The sequence below is a fragment of the Coturnix japonica genome, chromosome 1 (genome assembly GCF_001577835.2).
Source record: "Coturnix japonica isolate 7356 chromosome 1, Coturnix japonica 2.1, whole genome shotgun sequence".
Taxonomy (NCBI): domain Eukaryota; kingdom Metazoa; phylum Chordata; class Aves; order Galliformes; family Phasianidae; genus Coturnix; species Coturnix japonica.
This window is the reverse complement of record NC_029516.1, coordinates 41,646,052-41,665,808: the sequence shown is the minus strand read 5'-3', so window position 1 is coordinate 41,665,808 and position 19,757 is coordinate 41,646,052. Positions and strand designations below refer to the sequence as shown.

Sequence of the window (19,757 nt, the reverse complement as noted above, 5' to 3'; positions counted from 1 at the left end):
ATGAATTTTAACAAGCCAGCGTTCCCCCCAAGCACAATGGCAGAGCTTATAAACCTCCACTTATCCAGTGATCAGCTTTTATTCCTCCACAGTGAATAATTTCAAAGACAAACTCGCTTAGTGTCAGCTGCATACGGCAACAGAGGGTGGCTCAAGAAAGGGAGGCCCAGCCCATGGGCCACCATCACCTACCTAAGATCACTGCCCTTGTCTCAAACTCACATGATGACACATCACTCGGGTTATAGGGGGAGAAGACACTGTAGATACACAAGGCCATATTATATGGGGAAAGAAGAGCTTATCCTTCTCTCCGCCAAGGAGCTATGAACTCCACTGAGCTGCAGAACTAAAAAAAATGGCCAAAATCGCTATGCCACACCTAGATAAAATTAGCAGATGGAGGAGAGCACATGGGTCAAGGAAGCAGCAGTAAGAACAGTGAGCAACAACTACACCATGCTGAAGACTGTACAGCCACTTCTCTGGCAGAAGCTGAGTAGCGGAGACAACAGAGAAGACAAAGGTGTGTGTGTGATGGGGATGGCAGCAGGCAAGCAATCAGAAACAGAATAAGAAGAAAGGGAGGCTCAAGTAAAGAGCCATTACATTGCTTTGATTTGAAGAGATCAGAGAGATCTCGGAGGACAAGAGCTACAAATATCTTGTCCCCTGTTTTCAAGCAATGCCTGCTCAGTCATTAATGGTGTATTTGTACTTTGTCTGCATGTACTGCTCATCCAGCAGCAGGCTCTCTCTCCCCACTGATCCCAGTTAAGTTTATAATTAGAGAGGCTGGAGTCATATAACGAAGTGAATTTCCCCATGCTGAGCAGAAGCCTTTTTAGCACTTTGTGAAGGGGAATTCATCATATCAGCTGCTCAGAACAGCCGCTGCGGTGTCCTCTGAATCCTTTTGTGCCTTCTCAGCCAAGCCACCTTTGAAAGATGTTAAGTGGAAAAATCTGACTTCTGGCAGACAAAATACTAAAAACATTTCACTGCAACACTCGGAGCTCTAAATCTGCAACTAAAACATTCCTACGGCCTCATACAGCCTTTCAAATTCCAAAGTGAGGGGGGGAAAAAAAAGGCTGGTCAGAAAATTGTGCAAAGTTAATTTGCGATCAACATGGTCTCTGGTTGCTGCGTTGAACTGGTTGCACAGTGCCCAGTCACACTGTGCCTCCAAGATTAAGTGCACTACAAATAATACGTGACAACAATATTCGGAGTTCAGTTCTGCAGGATCAAATTCCCCCCCGCCCCCCCCCCATGTGAAGGTAGCACATGTGCAAGAGCTGTGCTGAGCACCAATGTTACTCAGCATATAATCTCACCTCACTGTCCTTTCTAAAAACCAAGGTGAGAACAGACCACTAAGCATGGCTGTGAAGTGTTCCTCTCTAATACGCAAAATCTAATGACTCCTCTTTTAAATGTAACCTTCAAGAATACAAGGAACAAAGGAACATAACAAAGAATTCAGATATATTACTAAAAACATTGATTTAAAGGGAAATAATCTCCAAATTATTTAATATCTATAGACTGCCTTCAAACATCTTTCTGTTGCAGCAATCTAACTCAAATTCTGCTTACTCCTTGCTCTCATCTTTGCATTCCTTATTATACCGTTGCCAAATAATAAGACCGAGGATTAAATTTCCAAGTGAAGAATGGTTTCATGAGAGCAAGAGTCATCTTACCAACTCCCACTATACTGCGCAAGTTTGATTTTCAGAGGCGCCAGCCAACAGTACCCTCTACTGACTTCTTCTAGATTACAAGCATGGTCACCATTGCTGAAAATCAAAAGCAAACTGGTTGACCTGAATACTTGCAGATGAGTATGGTCAAGTTTTACTTTCATATTTCAGTTTTTTAAGAAGAGGCTGAAAATAGACCTCTAACAGCCAATGCTAAGTGTGTGCCTACACTGCCCATCTGTCACCAGCTTCTGAGAGGGGCAAATAAACAAAGCTCCATCAAAATATTTCTAGATGTTTTTCAATGCTGCGTTCCCAAGTAAACATTATAACCCAATACAACTGTAATAAAGAAATTCTACTACAAAGCTCAAGAAAAAAACATAACCCATAGTTAAAACATGGGCCAACAGCATCCAGGTTCCAAAAGTTGTGCCCACAAGCACTTGGAAAACTCATGCCCACCCTCTATGCTGTCGGGTTGCCTGTGTGTTCTTTCCTTGCTCTAGCATAGGGGGTACCTGCTGGTACAGCTGCCAGTACCTGCAGCACTGGAGCATTTCTGCTTTCTACCACCTCCCTGCATTCTGAAGATCCTGTGCAGGCTGCAATAATCAAACAGTTCTCTGTTATTAACAGTTATTTTATTATTGTCAAATGCTACAGAAAATATCAGGTAGCCAAACATGGAAACATATGAAAGCATCAGTAAGTGTAAGCCTGGGTCAAATCCTCCCCCAGCTGCTGCCCCAAGAAATGGACGTGCAGTGCTTTCCTGTGGATCTTGGCTGCCCTCTTACCTCCACCACGATTTCCTTCAGCAATATTGTCTGTTGTAAAAACTAACCAAGAGAACTTTAAAAAGCACCCACAACAGGGTTGAAACATTTAACAGTAGTGTTTCTACTTTCTTAGTCTGCATGAGAATAACAAAATTTACCTTGTCATAATAGTATCTGAGCGCTCGGCTCAGCTTGTCATAGTTCATGTTAGGTTTGTTTTTTCTGAGTCCCCACAGCTTAGCCACTTCTTCTGCCTTGAGTAGCTTGAATTCTCCATCATTAGACGTCCAGCAAATCAGGTGCTCATGTTTCTGGTCTAGCAGCAACTGCAAAAGGAACTGCCACAGTGTGATTGCACTCTCCATACCTACAAGGGACAAAGGAGAGCAATGGTGTGAAAAACATTTGAGAGCAGGTGTTCCAGCCAACACTCCATTCAGCAATAAGCTCTGCATAAGAACCATCTGACATAACTTAGCGAAGGAAACCACATCGTTTACAACCAAATGTCCATAAAACCAGCAAGTCTCAAACTCCTGTTTCAGTCATGTTTGGTTTTTTGCACTGCTGTGATGAGACACATGAAAATACAGCAAGTATTTAGCAAAGCACTGCCCACTTAGTTTACATGGTACAGGGTCATCTCCAGTCCAGGTCTCCACTACAGCGCACACTGCTACCTTTGAAAGGAATGTACAGCATTAAAAAAAATAATAACAAAATAAACCCCAGATTTGATATAACCACGTGCCAAAAGCAACTGCAAAACTGCTACTTACTGTCATGACAGGTATACGAAACCTGCTTGGATGTTCCCCCATCCAAAACAAAAATAAAACATGGAGGAGTTCCTTTGTTTTAAGGACCAGAACCCACACTTCCCTTTCTCACTGCAGCCTGCTTTCCTTATTTCATACAGCCTTTATGCCTATTCTGCAGGCATGATAGAAGTTCAATATTACTTAAGCACACTCTCAACCTTTCCCTGACAATGTCCTTTCCTATTATGATTACACATACAACTGAGAGCAATGAATATTGTTAACAGTACCTGGCTCTCACTTGCTAAGTGCCCATGCTACTGACTCTTTATCAGAGAGAGTAGGGATAGTACAAGGAGTAACAGATTTAAACAGAAAAAAATCAGGTTTAGATCAGGTATAAGGAAGAAATTCTTAACTACAAGGGTGGTGAGGCACTGGAACAACACCGATGACCCATCCCTGGAGGTGCTCAAGGCCAGGTTGGATGTGGCCCTGGGCAGCCTGAGCTGGTGGGAGGTGTCCTTGCTCATGGCAGGGGACTGGAACCAGATGATATTTAAGGTCCCTTCCAACCTAAACCGTTCTATGATTCTACATTATCTCTACCTAATGCAGATTAAGAGGTGCCAACACTACTGGGTTAATTCACTCTTCTGTGAATGGGGTCAATTATTACTTGACTTAACTTTGTGTAACAAGGATATTTTTGTCTTTATCGAAACAAACTCTTGACTCTTAATTTCCCCGTTCATTTTAGGTCTCAGTATTACTCTCGAACACATCAGGGACCCTGCCTCACCTCGCCTTTGGTGTGCTGACCACCAGAGGGCAGGAGACCTCCAGCTATCCCTGCAGGCAGCGGTGCAGCAGGGGACCGAGGTACTGCTTTGCCTCTTCAGTCTGCCCCAGAGCTACAGAAGCCCTTTCTTTCTCTCACTAATTCACCAGATGCTGCTGTATGCTTGTCTTCACCACGCACTAGTTGAGAAAGAAAATAAACGGCATATGCTTCACTTGGTAAAGACAAGGTAAAGATACTTGAAAAGGTTGCAGTGTTGCAGAAAAACAGAATTTGGAGTTTTGCTCCAAATAATTTGCACTGGCCAAACAAGGGTTTGCAGAACTAATTCTGGTGTTCTTATCTTTACAAAAGCCTCGTTTCTCTCTGACTGTGAATGCAGTCAGAACAACAGAAGGACAAATATATATCCATGAGAGCCAGCCATGCAATGCAACTTCACAGCACCTTCAATAGATGGCAAAGGTGCACAATGCTGTTAGCTTCTCTTGAAACAAAACTGCCTCTTACGGGTGCTTTGGCACTTTCAAGGGTTTGCACTTGCTTTGTTGTTTGTTTGTTTTTTTATCACTTTATACCCAGGTTAAGGCATGAAAGATATATATAGCTAGAATTCAAAGTACCTGGAACTTATGTATTTGCTCTACGGTCCTTATTATAAAGTTCCTTTAAACTACACCATCTGTGCAAGTATTAACATCCTTTGTAGATCATTTATCTCTAATGTCATAATTATTAAAGTGGCCCTATTCATCTGGCACCACACATACGTACTTTCTCATTAACATTTAAAGCTTTATAGCTTGTATTACCATAGATGGTAGGTATATGCAGACACATTGCTCTAAAACAGTTTCTATACACTATGTATTACAGAGATACTTGCATAATGTCAGCTTGAATCATACTGCTCTCTTCAACAAGAAATCATAAACAGAACTTTCTTTTTTTTTACTCTGGAAAATTGTTAGTAGTGGTAAATAAATTTCTTCAAAGTTTGATTACAATGCTTGCAGGTGTCCCAGGCTACAAACCTGTGTATGTAATGCCACAGAATGGAAGGGTGCAGTAGAGACCTCTGGAGATCATCAAGTCTAATCCCCCACTAATGCAGGTTCCCTACAATACATTACACAGGAAAGCACCCATGCAGGTCTTTGAATATCTCCAGAGAAAGAGCCTCCACAACCTCTCTGGGCAGTTTGTTCCAGAGCTCGGTCACCCTCACAGTACAGAAGTCCTTCCTAAGGATCATATGGAACTTTCTATGTTACAGTTTGGTTCCCATTGCACCTTATCTTGTCGCTGAGCACTGCTGAAAAGAGCCTGGCCCAGGAGGAAATTAAAGATGGAAGAGTTATACAATCACCAACACCAGCTCCACCTCCATGACATGACTGAAAACAGTCCTCAGAGATGCAATTCTTCCCTTCCAGATCATCAATCACATATTCTTTCAGATGATCAGCAATCACATCTCTTCAGAGAGTTCAGCTGGCACTGATCTCACAGTGAAGCATACTTTGCTGCAGGTTCCCTCATCCCCACTCACCTCTAGCTAAGAAAGCTCTCAGGGTAACCTGCAGCAAACACTGCACTACACTTGCCATTGTGAACCTGTTTTTTGGTGCTTATCACCTTACCAAACATAAACAGTTTTGGATTCCACTGTATTTACCAAGTGTGGGCCTACACGGTGACTCAGCCGTAGGCAGATCAGCACAAAGCTGTGTGAGCAGAACATCCTACGCGGGCACCCACTCAGTGCTACCAACCTGATAATAAAGGAGAGGTTACTTCCAAAAAGTAACATCTATAAAGAGTGACTGCAACCATTTGTAAAGGAAAAGGTGGCTCATGATCAGTTCTTTAACCACCTGGGTAGCATGTGTGACCTCTGGGGGCAATCCAGGCGCTGGATCCAGGGCAGATGCTTGTGGTAGGAATTGATTTAGGCACCTCCTCACCAACTCATTTGCCTTATCTCCTTCCCAGCGAAAGCTGTGGGTCAGGTCTCCATGCACACAGCTCTGAATAGGCTTAATACAAAACCTGCAGGCCTAAAAATTCAGTATCCGTGTGTGTAATCAGTACCTGCATAAGTCTGCTCTTAGATACGAGCCAAGCCTGTCCATACTGAAATGAGACAAAAAGAGCTCAGTGCAGCAATGCACTCCAACCCAACACTGAGTTCCTATGTAAAACTTCCCACATTGCTCACAAGCTTACAGCAACTATATATACATAATTCCTGCATGAGGCAAATCAGGCAAGCTACATTTTCAGATGATCATTACTCATATGGCCCTTTTCTTCCAAGCATCCAACTTGATGCCATCAGTTCTGATGTGCTGAATGCTGAATATTCCCAGCTGTAACCACCTTAAATGGAAACTTTGTGCTCAGCATAAATGATGATGTAACATCCTACATATTCTGACAAAAGAGGCTTTGGGCATTTCCTATGGACTAGCTTGTAGGTGGTAAACTGGTATTAATGCTGGTGTCCTGTTTTCATTCCCTAAAATGATTTGCAGTAAAACTCTCATCTTTTCTTGAAAAAGTCCAAAATTCTTGATTTACAATCAGCTCAACCACAATATGAAACTCTCCTTTCTTTTTGGGCACCATTTTGGGGTTTCACAAATTACCAGCTCCCCTCCCAGAAGAACAACCTGGCCCCACAGTGCACATGCAGCTGATTTGAGCAGTGGACCAGTAAAATCACCTGCAAGAAGCATTACAGGCCACGTAATTTAATCACTAAGTTATTATATATTATGACTAGGAAGAATCAGAAATCTTCAGAAAACTCTATATATCATTTATGTATTTTCTACTTCTTTTCATCTTCTACTGACTGAAAAAGAACCCACCCTTTCTCCTTAATACAACATGACTGTGTACAAGGATGTGGTCACTCCCTATGGGGCATATATTTCACATTTCATTCAACTATTTATTAGTATCAAGACGTAACAATAAATATTCCTCTTACTTCTGTGCTCTGTAAAGGATTTGAATGCTGGGCAGAAAATAATACATGGAATTATACACTGAGGTTACATGGATTAAAAGAAAAATAGTATTTAAAAAGCAGTAATTTAGTGGCATTCATCTATGGTACAGAATGAGACAGGCAACCTATGGAACAGAAACATCTATTCCATGCCACAGAAAGACTAATCTGAGTTCATATAGACAACAGAGTCAGAATTTATTTCTTCATGTTATTTTTGATGTGGTTTTGCAACTTTGCCATTTTTTTAATATTTATACAATGAATTCAAGGCTCAGTTATTTTCTGAGCCAGGAAACGAGATCTGCTGGACTTGAAATCGTATGGTAATTTTACTTTGTCATCAGTTTCACTATCACTGATGCAAAAAAAAATCAGCGGCTGAGCTCAAATGAATTACACTGGGAAGTGCACACAGTGTCAAAAGGATGTTTCAGGTCTGAAAATCCATTTCTCAGGCAACAGTAACAGCCAACCACGTTAACACCCTGTCTGCATTCCTAAGGTACATGCTTTCCAATGTACCCCTGTATGAATCCTACAAACTGCATGGCCAGCATGACACAATGTGACCTCTGTGCATCAAATGTTACGTTCAGGACCAGTGTGGGAGGAAGGCAACTGGGGATACCTGTGCTGCTAACACTGCCCCTATTTGTTTCAAACCAGCTCCTTAGTTTCCTGACTGATACGCATGAACTTGGAGCAGCAACAAAGTCAGAGCCGAAAGCTCTCCCTAAAGGGCAGACATCCACAGGGGAAAGCATCCCACCCAGAATCTGGTTTTCCTATGTAGTGATAGGTGGCAGCAGGGGAAGGCAAAGCCTGGCTCTTTGTGAATGCATGGAAATCAGCTTCTACCAGCACCAGCAAGCACTCTAAAACCTTATATAAGTCGTACTAGAAATGGTAAAGACATATAAAAGAAATGTGTGTGCTGATGGGCTGCGTTGCTACCTCTTGACCAAGGCAATACATATCAAATTCTCTAGGATAAAATGCCAGCAAAGTGGCATTAAGGCTTCAAGGATAAGTCATTAACCTACTGGGAAAAAAATAAAACACATATGCAAGCATCAGAAAACTGTGAGTGTCAGAGACAAAGCCAGCTAAAGAAGGAGCTCCCTATCAGAAAGATTTATGACATGAGCAATGAGATAAGCAGAGAGCTCTTTGAAGCATTAAGTTTCATAAGACTGTTGCATAGGAAAAGCTAGAAGGCGGCAAAGAAGCCGGAAAGCAGCCCCATAGCATCCTGGATGCCTGCACAGTTCCTCAGCTTCCACATGAAGAAAGAGCACATTACAGCTGCGTCCTCATCCTTCATTCCCCCAGACATGCCAGGCCTCCTAAATGAATCCTTTATCCCCACTCAACATTTAGCCCCTCTGCAGCCTTTCTAAAATAGAGGGACATTCTGCTGACCCCGGACAATCCATACGAACAAGCTCTGAAGCCTAAAACCAGAGACTGTTCCAAGCACGAGGATCTAAACCAGCTCCTTGTCACTTCGGAGGGTCTGCAGAGTACACCTGGTGCTCCAAGCCATAAAACAGGGCACGGCACTTGGGACAGAGGGGGGATGGATGAGTATGAGAGGGGGCCAGGGGAGCCTGGGGGACAGAAAAAAATCAGCTGGGGATCAATTAAATCGGGAAGGTGTCAGCCAGCATTATGCTCTTTAGGTTGTCACAGAGAGCTGGTGATCAGACATGTATGTGAAAAGGATTAAGACGCAGACTCAGGGCACGGAAATGAATGTCACTTGACGTCTGAAAAACACAGCCTTTCCCTTCTGCAGCCAAAGCAGCTGTAGAAGATCCAGCTCCTTTTCTTACACGCGGCCACAGCAGGCACACACCTCCATTTACACTGCTCTCACAGGGAAGCCAGCGCTCCTGCAAGCACGCAGCGTTTCTCCGTAACAAATGCCTTGTTTTTCATTCCCAACCAGCCTGGGAAAGGCACGTATATTTTTTGCGCATCCATCTACTGCTTTTGTACCCTAATTCTGGCGAGCAGCACATTTTTCGGAGCAGGGCGACGTGGGGCATTGTTAGGTTCTCATTCACGTTCGCATTCGGCTTCCTTTATTTCTGCAGGTTGCAGCCAGGAAACTGGAAAATGGGCCACAGGAAACCTGGCCTCCTACATCTGTCCCAGTTTGTAATAGCAGCTCTGGTTTTATTTTTCTAACTGTCTCAGGTTCATTTTAACCCTTGAAAGGACTGCGCCAACACATGGAAGAACATGCCCAGTTGCTTTTTTAACATGACGCATTAGAATGCTGCTCATCTACACTTGTTTTTAAAATACGGTAACAATTAGAAGCATTTCGATGAGCTTTTAAAAACTCATTGGAAATTACCAAAGTAATTCAATTCTACGAGGGCACATACAAAGACCAAATAACGTATGTAGGGAATAAAGCCACACAGTAAGGCAGCCTGTAACTGCTTCAGCCATAGATGTCTACACATCACTCTATGATTAATATTAGTATGGAATTCTGAACAGCTTACAAATGCTCTATGCTGACTTTTTCTCTTTATATTTTAGTTTCTTAAAAATAAAACGAAACAAAAAAAGAAAATGGAGTGCATTTGCTTTATATTTGATTACAGAAGAAAAAGAAAGCTGAAGTATCCATCAAAAAGCAGTCATTAGAGCAACACGTATAACATGGGAGGTTACAGAGCACTGCCAAATCTGTCCAAATTTCTGCTAAGAAACGTTTGAAAGGACAAAGCAAAAGCCTGAGTCAGTCCTCGCACTTGGTTTCTCAACAGAGATGCTTCCAGAGTGATAAATAGGATGTGGTTGGTGAAAAGTCGATGATTCTGCCAGAAAGGAGGAAAAACAAATATCGGTTTGTTTACTTAGGAAGTTTTCAACTATTCATCATCCATGGAGATCCTGCTGCTAATTTAATTGGCCTGGAAAAAATAAGCTCACATCTAAGTGTGTAAATATACCTGTTTTAACACGATGCAGAACTTTCTCTGTTAAAGGTTAATAAATCAAACCAAAGGTGTGATCTGCATCCAAGGCACTTGAGGGAACTGGCTGGGTGCATGGGACAGAGAGCTGGTCAGTTTTCCACATCCAGCAACCAGGACGTTTCCTGCCAGAGCATCCTCTAAGTTCGTCTATTGTGTTGAAACTGCAAAAACTTTCTAAATCAGGACTTCCTCCTATTATACTTGAGAGGCGTCTTTCTGGGAAATGCAGATTCAACTGAAAAAAAAAAAAAAAGAAAAAAGGAAAAAAAAAAATAGGAATTCCTGCAGCACCACCCAGTGGAAACGTTAGAAAAAGTTGGAGGTGCCCCAGCACAGAAGTTCCGATCCGCACTACAGCAATACTACAACACACATCCAAACTGGTCTAAGGATGTGCCAAAACAGCTCAGGGTTTTGCTGGCTGATGTCCTCAGCGCAGCCACACAGCACAGTCAGCTCCACCACCCCTGTGTGATTCTCTTTTCTATGTGATAATTTAAGTGATTACTGGCAGTAAAGTGTAGCAATTAACAGGGTCTCCTCCTCAAGCAAGAATGCCCACTGCTCCATCCTCAGTACATTAAAAGCAAACAGACTCCTGCAGCTAACAGCAACACGAGAGACAGCAGCAAGACCCAGCAAAACACAACATACCAACATCAAGTGTCCCTGCAGAAAAGCAAGCACTCGTACAACACGCATCCAGAAACGGTTCCAGTAGGCACATTTGGAAATACAGTGTTTTCAGTTTTTCCTTTTTTTTTTTAATTAATCAAAGAAAGGCTGAGGTGGGTGTCCAAAGAAGTTCCGCTGCCTACACAATAACACCAGGAAGGACTGGTCGCCCGCCAAGGAGGTGTGATGATGCTGCCCCTAAAACAGGGCTGTTTGCAAAGTCTCCGCAAGGATGCAGTTCTCCAGTTCCTGACATAAGGATGCAAGAAACCATTTTAATCACAGTGAGCAGAAGCCATCAGCAGGAGGAAAGATAGCTAGGCTAGCAGCCTCCATGTGAAAGGCTTGAAAAACAACCTGCTCAACTATTTGTAAAGCTAGCCAAAAACAGAACAACATAAATCCACAGCGGCCCCAGCCATGCACCTTGGGAAAGACGTAAAATGAGTGCAGGCTCCTCATACTGCTTTCTGTCTCCTCATGTGGCGCACATCTGTGGCATGCTGGCAATGCACTATGCTGCAATCGGAGGGACTTCTGGTTCCAAAGGCAGCTCTATATGTTTATTTTCCCCACAGGACTTCCTCTTAGATTTTTGCTGAAATTGGTAGGACGCAGCTCACGGGTACTGGACTGTCCAATATAAATCTCTGATGGTCTATTTGATAAATTCAGAGAAAATATGTACAGAAAAATAATGAAAAACAACAAAAAACAGCTAAAAACACAAGAGGGCAGATAGAATCATAGAATCACTAAGGCTGGAAAAGACCAGTAATGGCACCTAGTCCAACTGTTAGCGCACCAGCACCATGCCCACTAAACCATGTCCCCAAGTTGATACAGCCTTCGGGAGCAGTGGCTATTACAGAAGTCTACTTGACACCCCAAGAGATGATCATTCCTTTTTCCTTATCAGCACTCCTATCCTAAACCAAAATATCAAAACTTCCAGTGCTGGGGCAGCAGACTGAACACTCTTTAACTTATTCTAGAGGCTGTAACATTAAATGACATACTAATGTTATCAGCTGGATTAAATGGCGCTTTTAAAAGATTCCATATTTCAGTTTTTTTAAATGATCTTCCCCTGTTGATGGATTTTTCCAGTAATCAGCCAAGCAATATTCTGATATTCGGTCTCTCTAACACAGTGCTGACAGAGGAGGCTGGTCAAAATGAAAGGCAAGGCAAGCTCTGCTCAGGCTCACTGAGGCAGCTGGCTGTATCTGCAAGACCTGCAGCTCAGCAAGGTGACAGCCAGAGCTCCCCTTCCTATGTGCAATGAATTGTTAGAACATGCAGGAATAGCACTAGGAGTCACCGAACTAGTCGGTAACATAACCAGCTCACCCGTACATTCTCACATTGCAAGAGGATTCAGTCACAGCACTATACCAAAAGTGGTGTAACGCAACTGGGCAGGTGGTAACGGATGTGCATACACAGACATTTTACCCAGACAATCCCTTTCCAAATAGCACTATTTTAATAGTTCATGGAGCATAAGCCACGGTGCAAGTTCCTTAATCATAACTAACAAGCAATTAGTCGCAACGCCAGTAAAGGTCTATTATTTTTCACTTTAAGTGATATTAATTCTGAAAGGTCTCGTTGCGAGAACATAAATTAAGAATCTCTCTTACATGTCAAAATCTCAGCAATCTGGTATTCTCCTTCCTTCTCAGTGCTAATCAAAGTTCTGTTATGCATGTTTACCATGCACTAAGCTAAACTGAAACCCAATTGAAAGACTCTTTTCGTTTCTAAGATTACTCATTTGTCTAGAACACCAGCAAGAACTTGAAGGTCACACCCACACACTTCCCCTCTCATCGCCCATCAGCCACTGGAATACCCAGCAGAATGTACCTCATGAGTGCACGAGACGTCAGCCAACAGAAGATCTGGCTGCTGGCCTCCTGTATTGTCCATGTCCTATCTACCTCAACTAACTGCCATGGCTGCAGCAAGCTATGAAGGAGAGAGGAAAACAAGAGGGTATTTCCATTCCTACAGCAAACTTCATAAGAACAGCCTGGACTGCATGTGTTTAGAAATGACATCAAATGGGTTATTTGCGTCTCTGCTGCTCTGGAGAACCCACAACAGCCATGATTTTGATCTGCACACCAATTCCTGGGTGAGAGTCCACATTTAAATAAAGATTACATCCCCTCTCCTCAGCTTGGACCAGACTGCACATTGCACCCTGCTCCCAGGAAAGAGCAGGAGCCACTCCAGCCTTGACACTCTTTGGTGGGAGTATGTGCATCAGAGAGCCTCCAAATGAAAGTGCTGTCGGGAACAAAGAGGGCAGGACAGACACACAGCCCATACCAGCCCCACATGACACCAGCAGAGTGCACCTAACCACACACCAGCTGCTCTGAGCCCACTCTGAGTTACCAGGCTTCATGGTGCCTGTATCTCGGTGCTAATCCCAATTCCCACCTCAGCCATATAAGCATAACACAAAAGAAATTCTCTGAACATAGTCGACTTTCTCCAGATATTGCTAACAGCGCCAATAGGAATCTGCTCTTAAAGTGCTTTTTAAAGATTATTTATTCTTGTGAATTACCATAAATTGCTGAGAAGAGATAATAGTAGTGCTCGAGTCTCTAAACTTTTTGTTTACACCGTACCGTGTCTTGATACAACAGAGGCCACTCAACATTACCACAAGATAAGCATTTACAACAATAACTCTCATTAGCATCCTTCCCCAAAAGCTCACAGTAAAATACATCTGCTCAATTTGCTACATTAAAAAAAAAAATAAAAAAACAACAACAACAAGAAAAAGATGGAGAGGGAGACAAGAGACTCAGTGAAGAGGTGCTGTCACCACACTAGAGGGAAATGGGTGTGTAATAGAAATCTGTTTTCCAGATGAACTGTAAACTGCTTTGCAAGATGAGAGTGGGAAACCTGCAGGGGGACATTCAACTGTAGATATTTTGATTCTTAAGATGAGCTCTTTACACATGGTGATGCAATGGAACAGGTTGCCCAAGGAGGCTGTGGATGCCCCATCCCTGGAGGCATTCAAGGCATTCAAGGCCAGGTTGGATGTGGCTCTGGGCAGCCTGGTCTGGTGGATGGCAGCCCTGCATATAGCAGGGGGGTTGAAACTGGATGATCATTGTGGTCCTTTTCAACCCAGGCCATTCTGTGATTCTGTGTGCTCTATAACACAAGTTTATAAGAACAGATACAACTGCAGAAGCATTATTTTACACAGACTTTTACACAACATTTCTGGAGGAAGACCCACCTGGTAAAATCACACTATCAGGATTGAACAGTTAGGTTAATGCTTAGAAAGCTCTTACCAATTTGGAATGACTGGTAATAATCGAAAAAAATTACAATCAAATGATTCATTGTATAATTTAAAGACAGATAAAACAAAGAGAAGAGAATGAGAAGAGGCAAAATTGCATCCCACACAATTGATCCAGTTATGATCTGCTAGATTTAAAATAAAAAATAAAAAAAAAAAGGTATCCCTTAAAGCAGAAGAGACTAAGTGTTGTTTGCAAATATGTTAATGCGTAGTAATCAGTGTATGATTACCCAAGCTATATTTTCAGTCTTCAATGACCACAGAGTAAACTGTCAAGCAGAGACTCAGACATGACTCGAATGATTCTGAAATGAGTCTGGGGGAAATCTCACAGAACAGGCAGCATAATTTGCACGTTTAGTACACACAGACAGTGCCAAATTTAGAGCAAGGCTACAACAGACCAGGAGGACTTGCTCAGAGCAGGCAAATGGTACAAAGCCTGCAGGAGCCACACACTAATACTCTGGTGACACTCAAGGCCCAGAGTAAGCAATGCGTATCAATGCTTGCAACAAGCATTCACAGAAGCACTGCCACATTCAAAAATAAAGATACATCTAAGTGCTTCAAAGAACCAAAACACAGCTACAGAAATTCTTCTCTTGAAGGGCCTAAGCTCTATCTAACTCCTCACACACAGAATGTGGCAGAGTCTTTGTGAAACTTTCTTTACATAGTGTATGCACATTCATCCTGGATGTTCATAGGTGTGATTGCTGCAGGTGAGCTGTTGCCAGCACATAGTTTATGCATGCAGGTGTAAGCGTGCCCCTCCTAAACTCACCCTTCAAAAGCTCCTGGGTTAAAATCCACTCCTAAAAGCAAACCCTTAAGAACCTGAACTGTAGTCTGATGGCTGGTGTATAAATCCCCAAGCAGCCTACAAAAGGTGTGAAGACAACAGTGCACCTTCTTTGCATGGAGCACAGAGATGGGGAGTACTCAGTGCTCCATCTGCTTTGTCTGCAGACACGTGGCTGAGAGCTGTGCAGAGCAGTGAGCTGGCCTTCCCATACCCACACCTTGACATACCCCTTAAAACCATGACTAACTCTTCAATCATTCCTTACTCAACAAAACACTTCAACATGAGAACAGATACATTCAGCCTTTCAAGAGCACTCAACAGCTCCCAGAATGTGAGTTGATTCACTTCAGAAGCCGCACACCAAGTAAACATCTGCCTCATGATTCAAGACTACAAGATTCCCTCTTGCGGACAGCGCGGAGGGGAGAGTCATGACGAATCACCCCTTGCATGTACAGCACAGGATGGCTTCCAAGGGCCCAGAAGTGACAGCCTCTGCAGGAGCCATTGGGTGTGGTTATAAAGACAACAACTCAAAACCAACAGCACCCTCTTAAACTGGCCCGGGCTCAATACATCCTATAATCAGTGCCCCATCCTGTAATCAGAGTCACAGCTCTATGAGGGATGCAGAAAGCTGCCTTTGGACACATTGCACACTGGAGTCACCAAACAGAGATAACTGCAACTAGACCAACATACAAACTTTGCATGAGGTCTCCACGGTGCACCACATACACACATCACAAACAGTCTGATATTGGTTCTCTCAGTCCCATCCCACTCTCCCCAAACTTCAGGGGCCAAACGTCTTTTCACTTCAGCATTACTTCTTTTCTTTGATCTGCTGAAGCAACACAATGTCGTGTAATTGCATTCCCAAAGCTAAGATTCACATTTGCTATGCAGCTGCGGAAACCCTGTCTCCACAAGCACTATGAGTACATGTAAGAGCCTGACCCGCAGGGCAAGCCTTGAGCTCCAATGCACCTCGGTGAACCTGCCAGGAGACCTCCTTTCTGCAGCAAGTCCTCCAGAACAGATTTTTAAATGAAAGCAGGTTTCAGCTTCTGTTACACTGCCACTCCATCACTAATACTTTCCTATAGGAATACCTTGACCGTAACACACCCTGGAGTTGGCTTCTGTCCCAAGAACGGCGTTACAAGAAAGTGAAGTTTAGATCACCAGACCTAGAACACAGCCAAGGGGAATTCTTCGGCCTTCAGAGTGAGACACTTGATTCGTTTCCGTGATTTAAGCTTAACAAAATATTAAGTAATAGGGCCATCAGTAAGCAGTGAGAATTGATCATGGGTAAAGGCAAAGTTTTATTTCTACGTATGAAAGCATCCGAGCATGTTGCGTTTTATAAACACAGTTACAAGGAAAGCTGTGCTGAGTTTCTCCCCCTGTGCTTGTTTTAGCTGCTGCATAAAAGAGCTAGTGGTATCTAAAAGGACAAAGGCCTGTCATTTGTCATTCTTAGGAAGAACCCACAGAGGTGATGAGAAAACTAAGATATAAGCAATTATGACAGTTTCCCACCCCTCAGCCAGCAGTACACAACCTTTTCACACACTCCTGATTTCATAAATTCATTATTTGAGTGGAAAACCATCGTGCTCTATAGGATAACGGGATTTTTTTCTCTTCAGAACAGAACTAAAGCTGAGTGAATACTCCATACCTACACTACATAAATTTCCTACCTGTCCGGACGAATGCTCTTCATTCACACTGGTTCAGGAAATGGCACACTGAAATCCCACCAACATTTAACACAACAGCGGCCTATTACAGAGGCAATATTTCAGGGAAAGCCTCTTCACTGCTCCATCACGTATCCCACAGTCACCTTTAATACTCTGTCCATTAATGCACCTCTCTCTCTCTCTAAAACCTCACAGAAGAAATAAAACTCCAAAACCAGAAGCCAGCCCTCACTACCCAATGACTGCATTCACCTGGCAGAGTTTAGGCGTCTTCTCTTTCACATGTTCTTTTTAAGTTTTTCCCTGCCCAACCATGAAAACAGTAGCCATCTGAGTCTGCAGCCTGTGTCACCATCTACTAATAGAACTGCTCCATACAGCAACATTAACGAAGAACTGTTTTGTGCAGCTTGGATACAGAAAGTACAGGAAACACTGAAGATCCTTAAAGGTAAACACGTGGTGTGCAGCAATTAGTTCTCCATCCAGCTATGGCTTCTTCGCACAACACTTGCTGGGTTTAATGGTATCACGCGATAATTCAATCAAGCAGCTACGTGTTATTTCCTATTACTTGCAGGTTTAGTCACATTTTTTGGACACTAAGGAAGAAGAAAACACTTGCAAGCAAGACTCCATTTTCTGTTTGCTCCAGACCATTCCTCACGCCCCTGAAAAGCCAACCTCAAATTTAAACTGAAGATCACTGGGACATAGCAAAGACCATTCTAATTCCAAACACAGAATTAGCTACTACAGAAATAAATTATCACAAAGTAATTACACAAAGCACCAAGTCAAAAGAGACATGTATGAAATAAATATAGCCTGAAAATGCAAAGTGCCGAAAGGGTGAGCTTATAGGACTGAAAGCACAGCTCAGTCACACTCGCACCCTCAGCACCTGGGCACAGGAGTGTCTTCTCACAGTGCAATCACATTGACTGGCATGGATGCAGAGAGTGCGTCTGCCTTCAGCTGCATTGCATGGACCCCACTTCTTGTGCTGCTCCTTCTGCAAGCATTTCTTGCATTGCATTTAATCCAAACTAATTGAGAAGTCCGTAAGAGCAAAATGCAACACAAACCACGACCTCCTGCTTGAAATGGGACGCAACCACTGACTTTTAAAGTCCCTAAGACTGAAAGGACGCTGCACCGCACATACTTGTCTCAGCACTGCGCCCCTGGGTAAATAAAGATGTAACTTGTCTCCCTTTCAACTACAACGCTAGAAGGGCTGTCAGGGCTTCACAAAACCCTCCTGTGTTAGGGAACGGAAACTCCTAATGAGATTAGTTGGTGTGTGTGCAGACATTACTTAGCCATGACTAAATGGGCTCCCTTCCTGCAGCCAGTGGAAAATTCAGGGAACTTTTTCCCCCTGCAGCATCAGAGTCCCTCTAACCTTCAGCACAGCCAGATCCAAAAACAACTCTCCACTTTCTCTCCCTTTCTCTCTCTCTCTCTCTCTCTTTCTCCTCACAAACATTAGCAGTGTTTTTAGGCTGGTGGTGGAAACTACCGACGGCGGCCAAGGGGTCTCGGGGCAGAGCGGGAGGGGGGAGGGCCGGCAGAACGCAGAGGACTACAAAGGAAACTGTAAAAAGAGCAAATACATAAACCTGAGAAGGAGAAAACCACAGAGTTTCTTTGTGAGCAGCAGTGACTCATTTTCAAGATGTTGTCTGCTGCCAGTTTCAAACCGGAAGCGCATGGCAATTAGTCTTGCTGTTTCCAGACGAGCCAGAAACTCTCCCGACACTTTTTTTTTTCCCTTTAAAGCCCCTCGTGCAGTTCCCGCTGCAGCCTTTCCCCAACCCCCCTCCGGCCTCCCGAGCCCTCACGGCGGCTCCGGGGGGACCCCTCCGACGCCCCCCACCCACCTTTAGGCAGCGATGCTGCCCGGGGGAGCCGAGCCACGGGGCCGCAAGGACGCGATGCGCTGCGGGGGGCTCGGGGCTCGCCTACCCCCGGCACAGCCCCCAGCTCCGCCGAGCCCCCGCTCCCCGCTCCCCTCACTCACATCGGCCGACCCCGGGGCAGCAGTTCGACCCTCAACACCCCCCACCCGCCGCCCCCCGGCCGGACCCGCGCCCTCCTCGCAGAGCCCCGAAACTTTGCAGTAGTTCTCCCTGCGCTGCGACTCGGTACCTACCCAGAGCGTGCGGGTCCCTCCCGCTGCCTCGCGGTGTTCAGAGGGAGCCGTGTAAAACCCCCCGCTTTCCCATGCTGACAGCCTTCTGCGAACGCTCTGTTGCTGTTGTAATGAGATCCTGATTTTTTTTTCCCTTTTTTTTTTTTTTCGGCTTTTTTTTTTTTTTTTTTCTCGGCCGGGGTGTGTGTGTGTGTGTCTGTGCGAGCAGGAAGTCGGAGCAGTCAGACAGAGAGCCGGCTCACTTCCTTTCCTGCATTATTCCCCAGGCGGTTTGCAGTCTGTGTAAACAGGCTTTTCCTCCCCTCTCCCCTCGCTCTGGCCACTGATGTGCGGCATGGCTGTAACATAAGACACACACATAGCACGGCGCTAACGGGAACTCCGCGCACTCACGAGGAGCTCCCCCGACCTCCACCTCTTCCTGTGCTACACCCCCGGGGAGGAGCCACGGCCCGGCCCGGCGAAGGGAGGCGGCCCCGGAGCGGCCCCGCAGGTGGCACCGGGTGTCCGGATACGGAGCTCGGGGTGGGGGCCGTGCGGGATGGCCCCGGGGTGCACCTCAAATCGGTACCGAGGGACAGAAGGCAAAGTAACCATATGGCGCAAAAAGGACGCGATAAAAGTCGCGGGCTGCTGAAATCATCGAATCTGAGCAGCGTGTTCCCACTTCAGATAGCGCAGACCGGCAATAAAGCACTGAGCGGGGTTTAAGTTTTGACCAGCAGCTTGCAGATCTCGGTTCTCAACTGTGTGTTTGGATTCGTTAGAATGAACGCTTTCCCCAACAATATCTTTCATGGCTTCTCTTCTATCTCATATACCTGTGTTACTGAATACTGCGTTCAGTTCTGGGTCCTTCGCTGCAAGAAGGACGTGGAGGCCCTGGAGTGTGTCCAGAGAAGGGCAACACAGCTGTGAGGGGTCTGGAGCACAGATATGATGGAGAGCAAATGGGAGAACTGGGATCATTA

General features: G+C 44.4%; 1 protein-coding gene across 1 annotated transcript in view; it reads right to left on the bottom strand.

The window, feature by feature from the left end:
* ELK3 (ETS transcription factor ELK3) overlaps positions 1-19,223 on the bottom strand; it is a 29,140-nt gene extending 9,917 nt beyond the window's left edge. The window contains exons 1-2 of the mRNA XM_015858690.2: positions 18,787-19,223; positions 2,650-2,858 (exon numbers count right to left, since the gene is read on the bottom strand). Of these exons, the coding sequence (XP_015714176.1) occupies positions 2,650-2,856 (207 nt within the window). The 5' untranslated portion in view covers positions 2,857-2,858; positions 18,787-19,223. The remainder of the gene's footprint in view (positions 1-2,649; positions 2,859-18,786) is intronic.
* Positions 19,224-19,757: the final 534 nt, after the last annotated feature.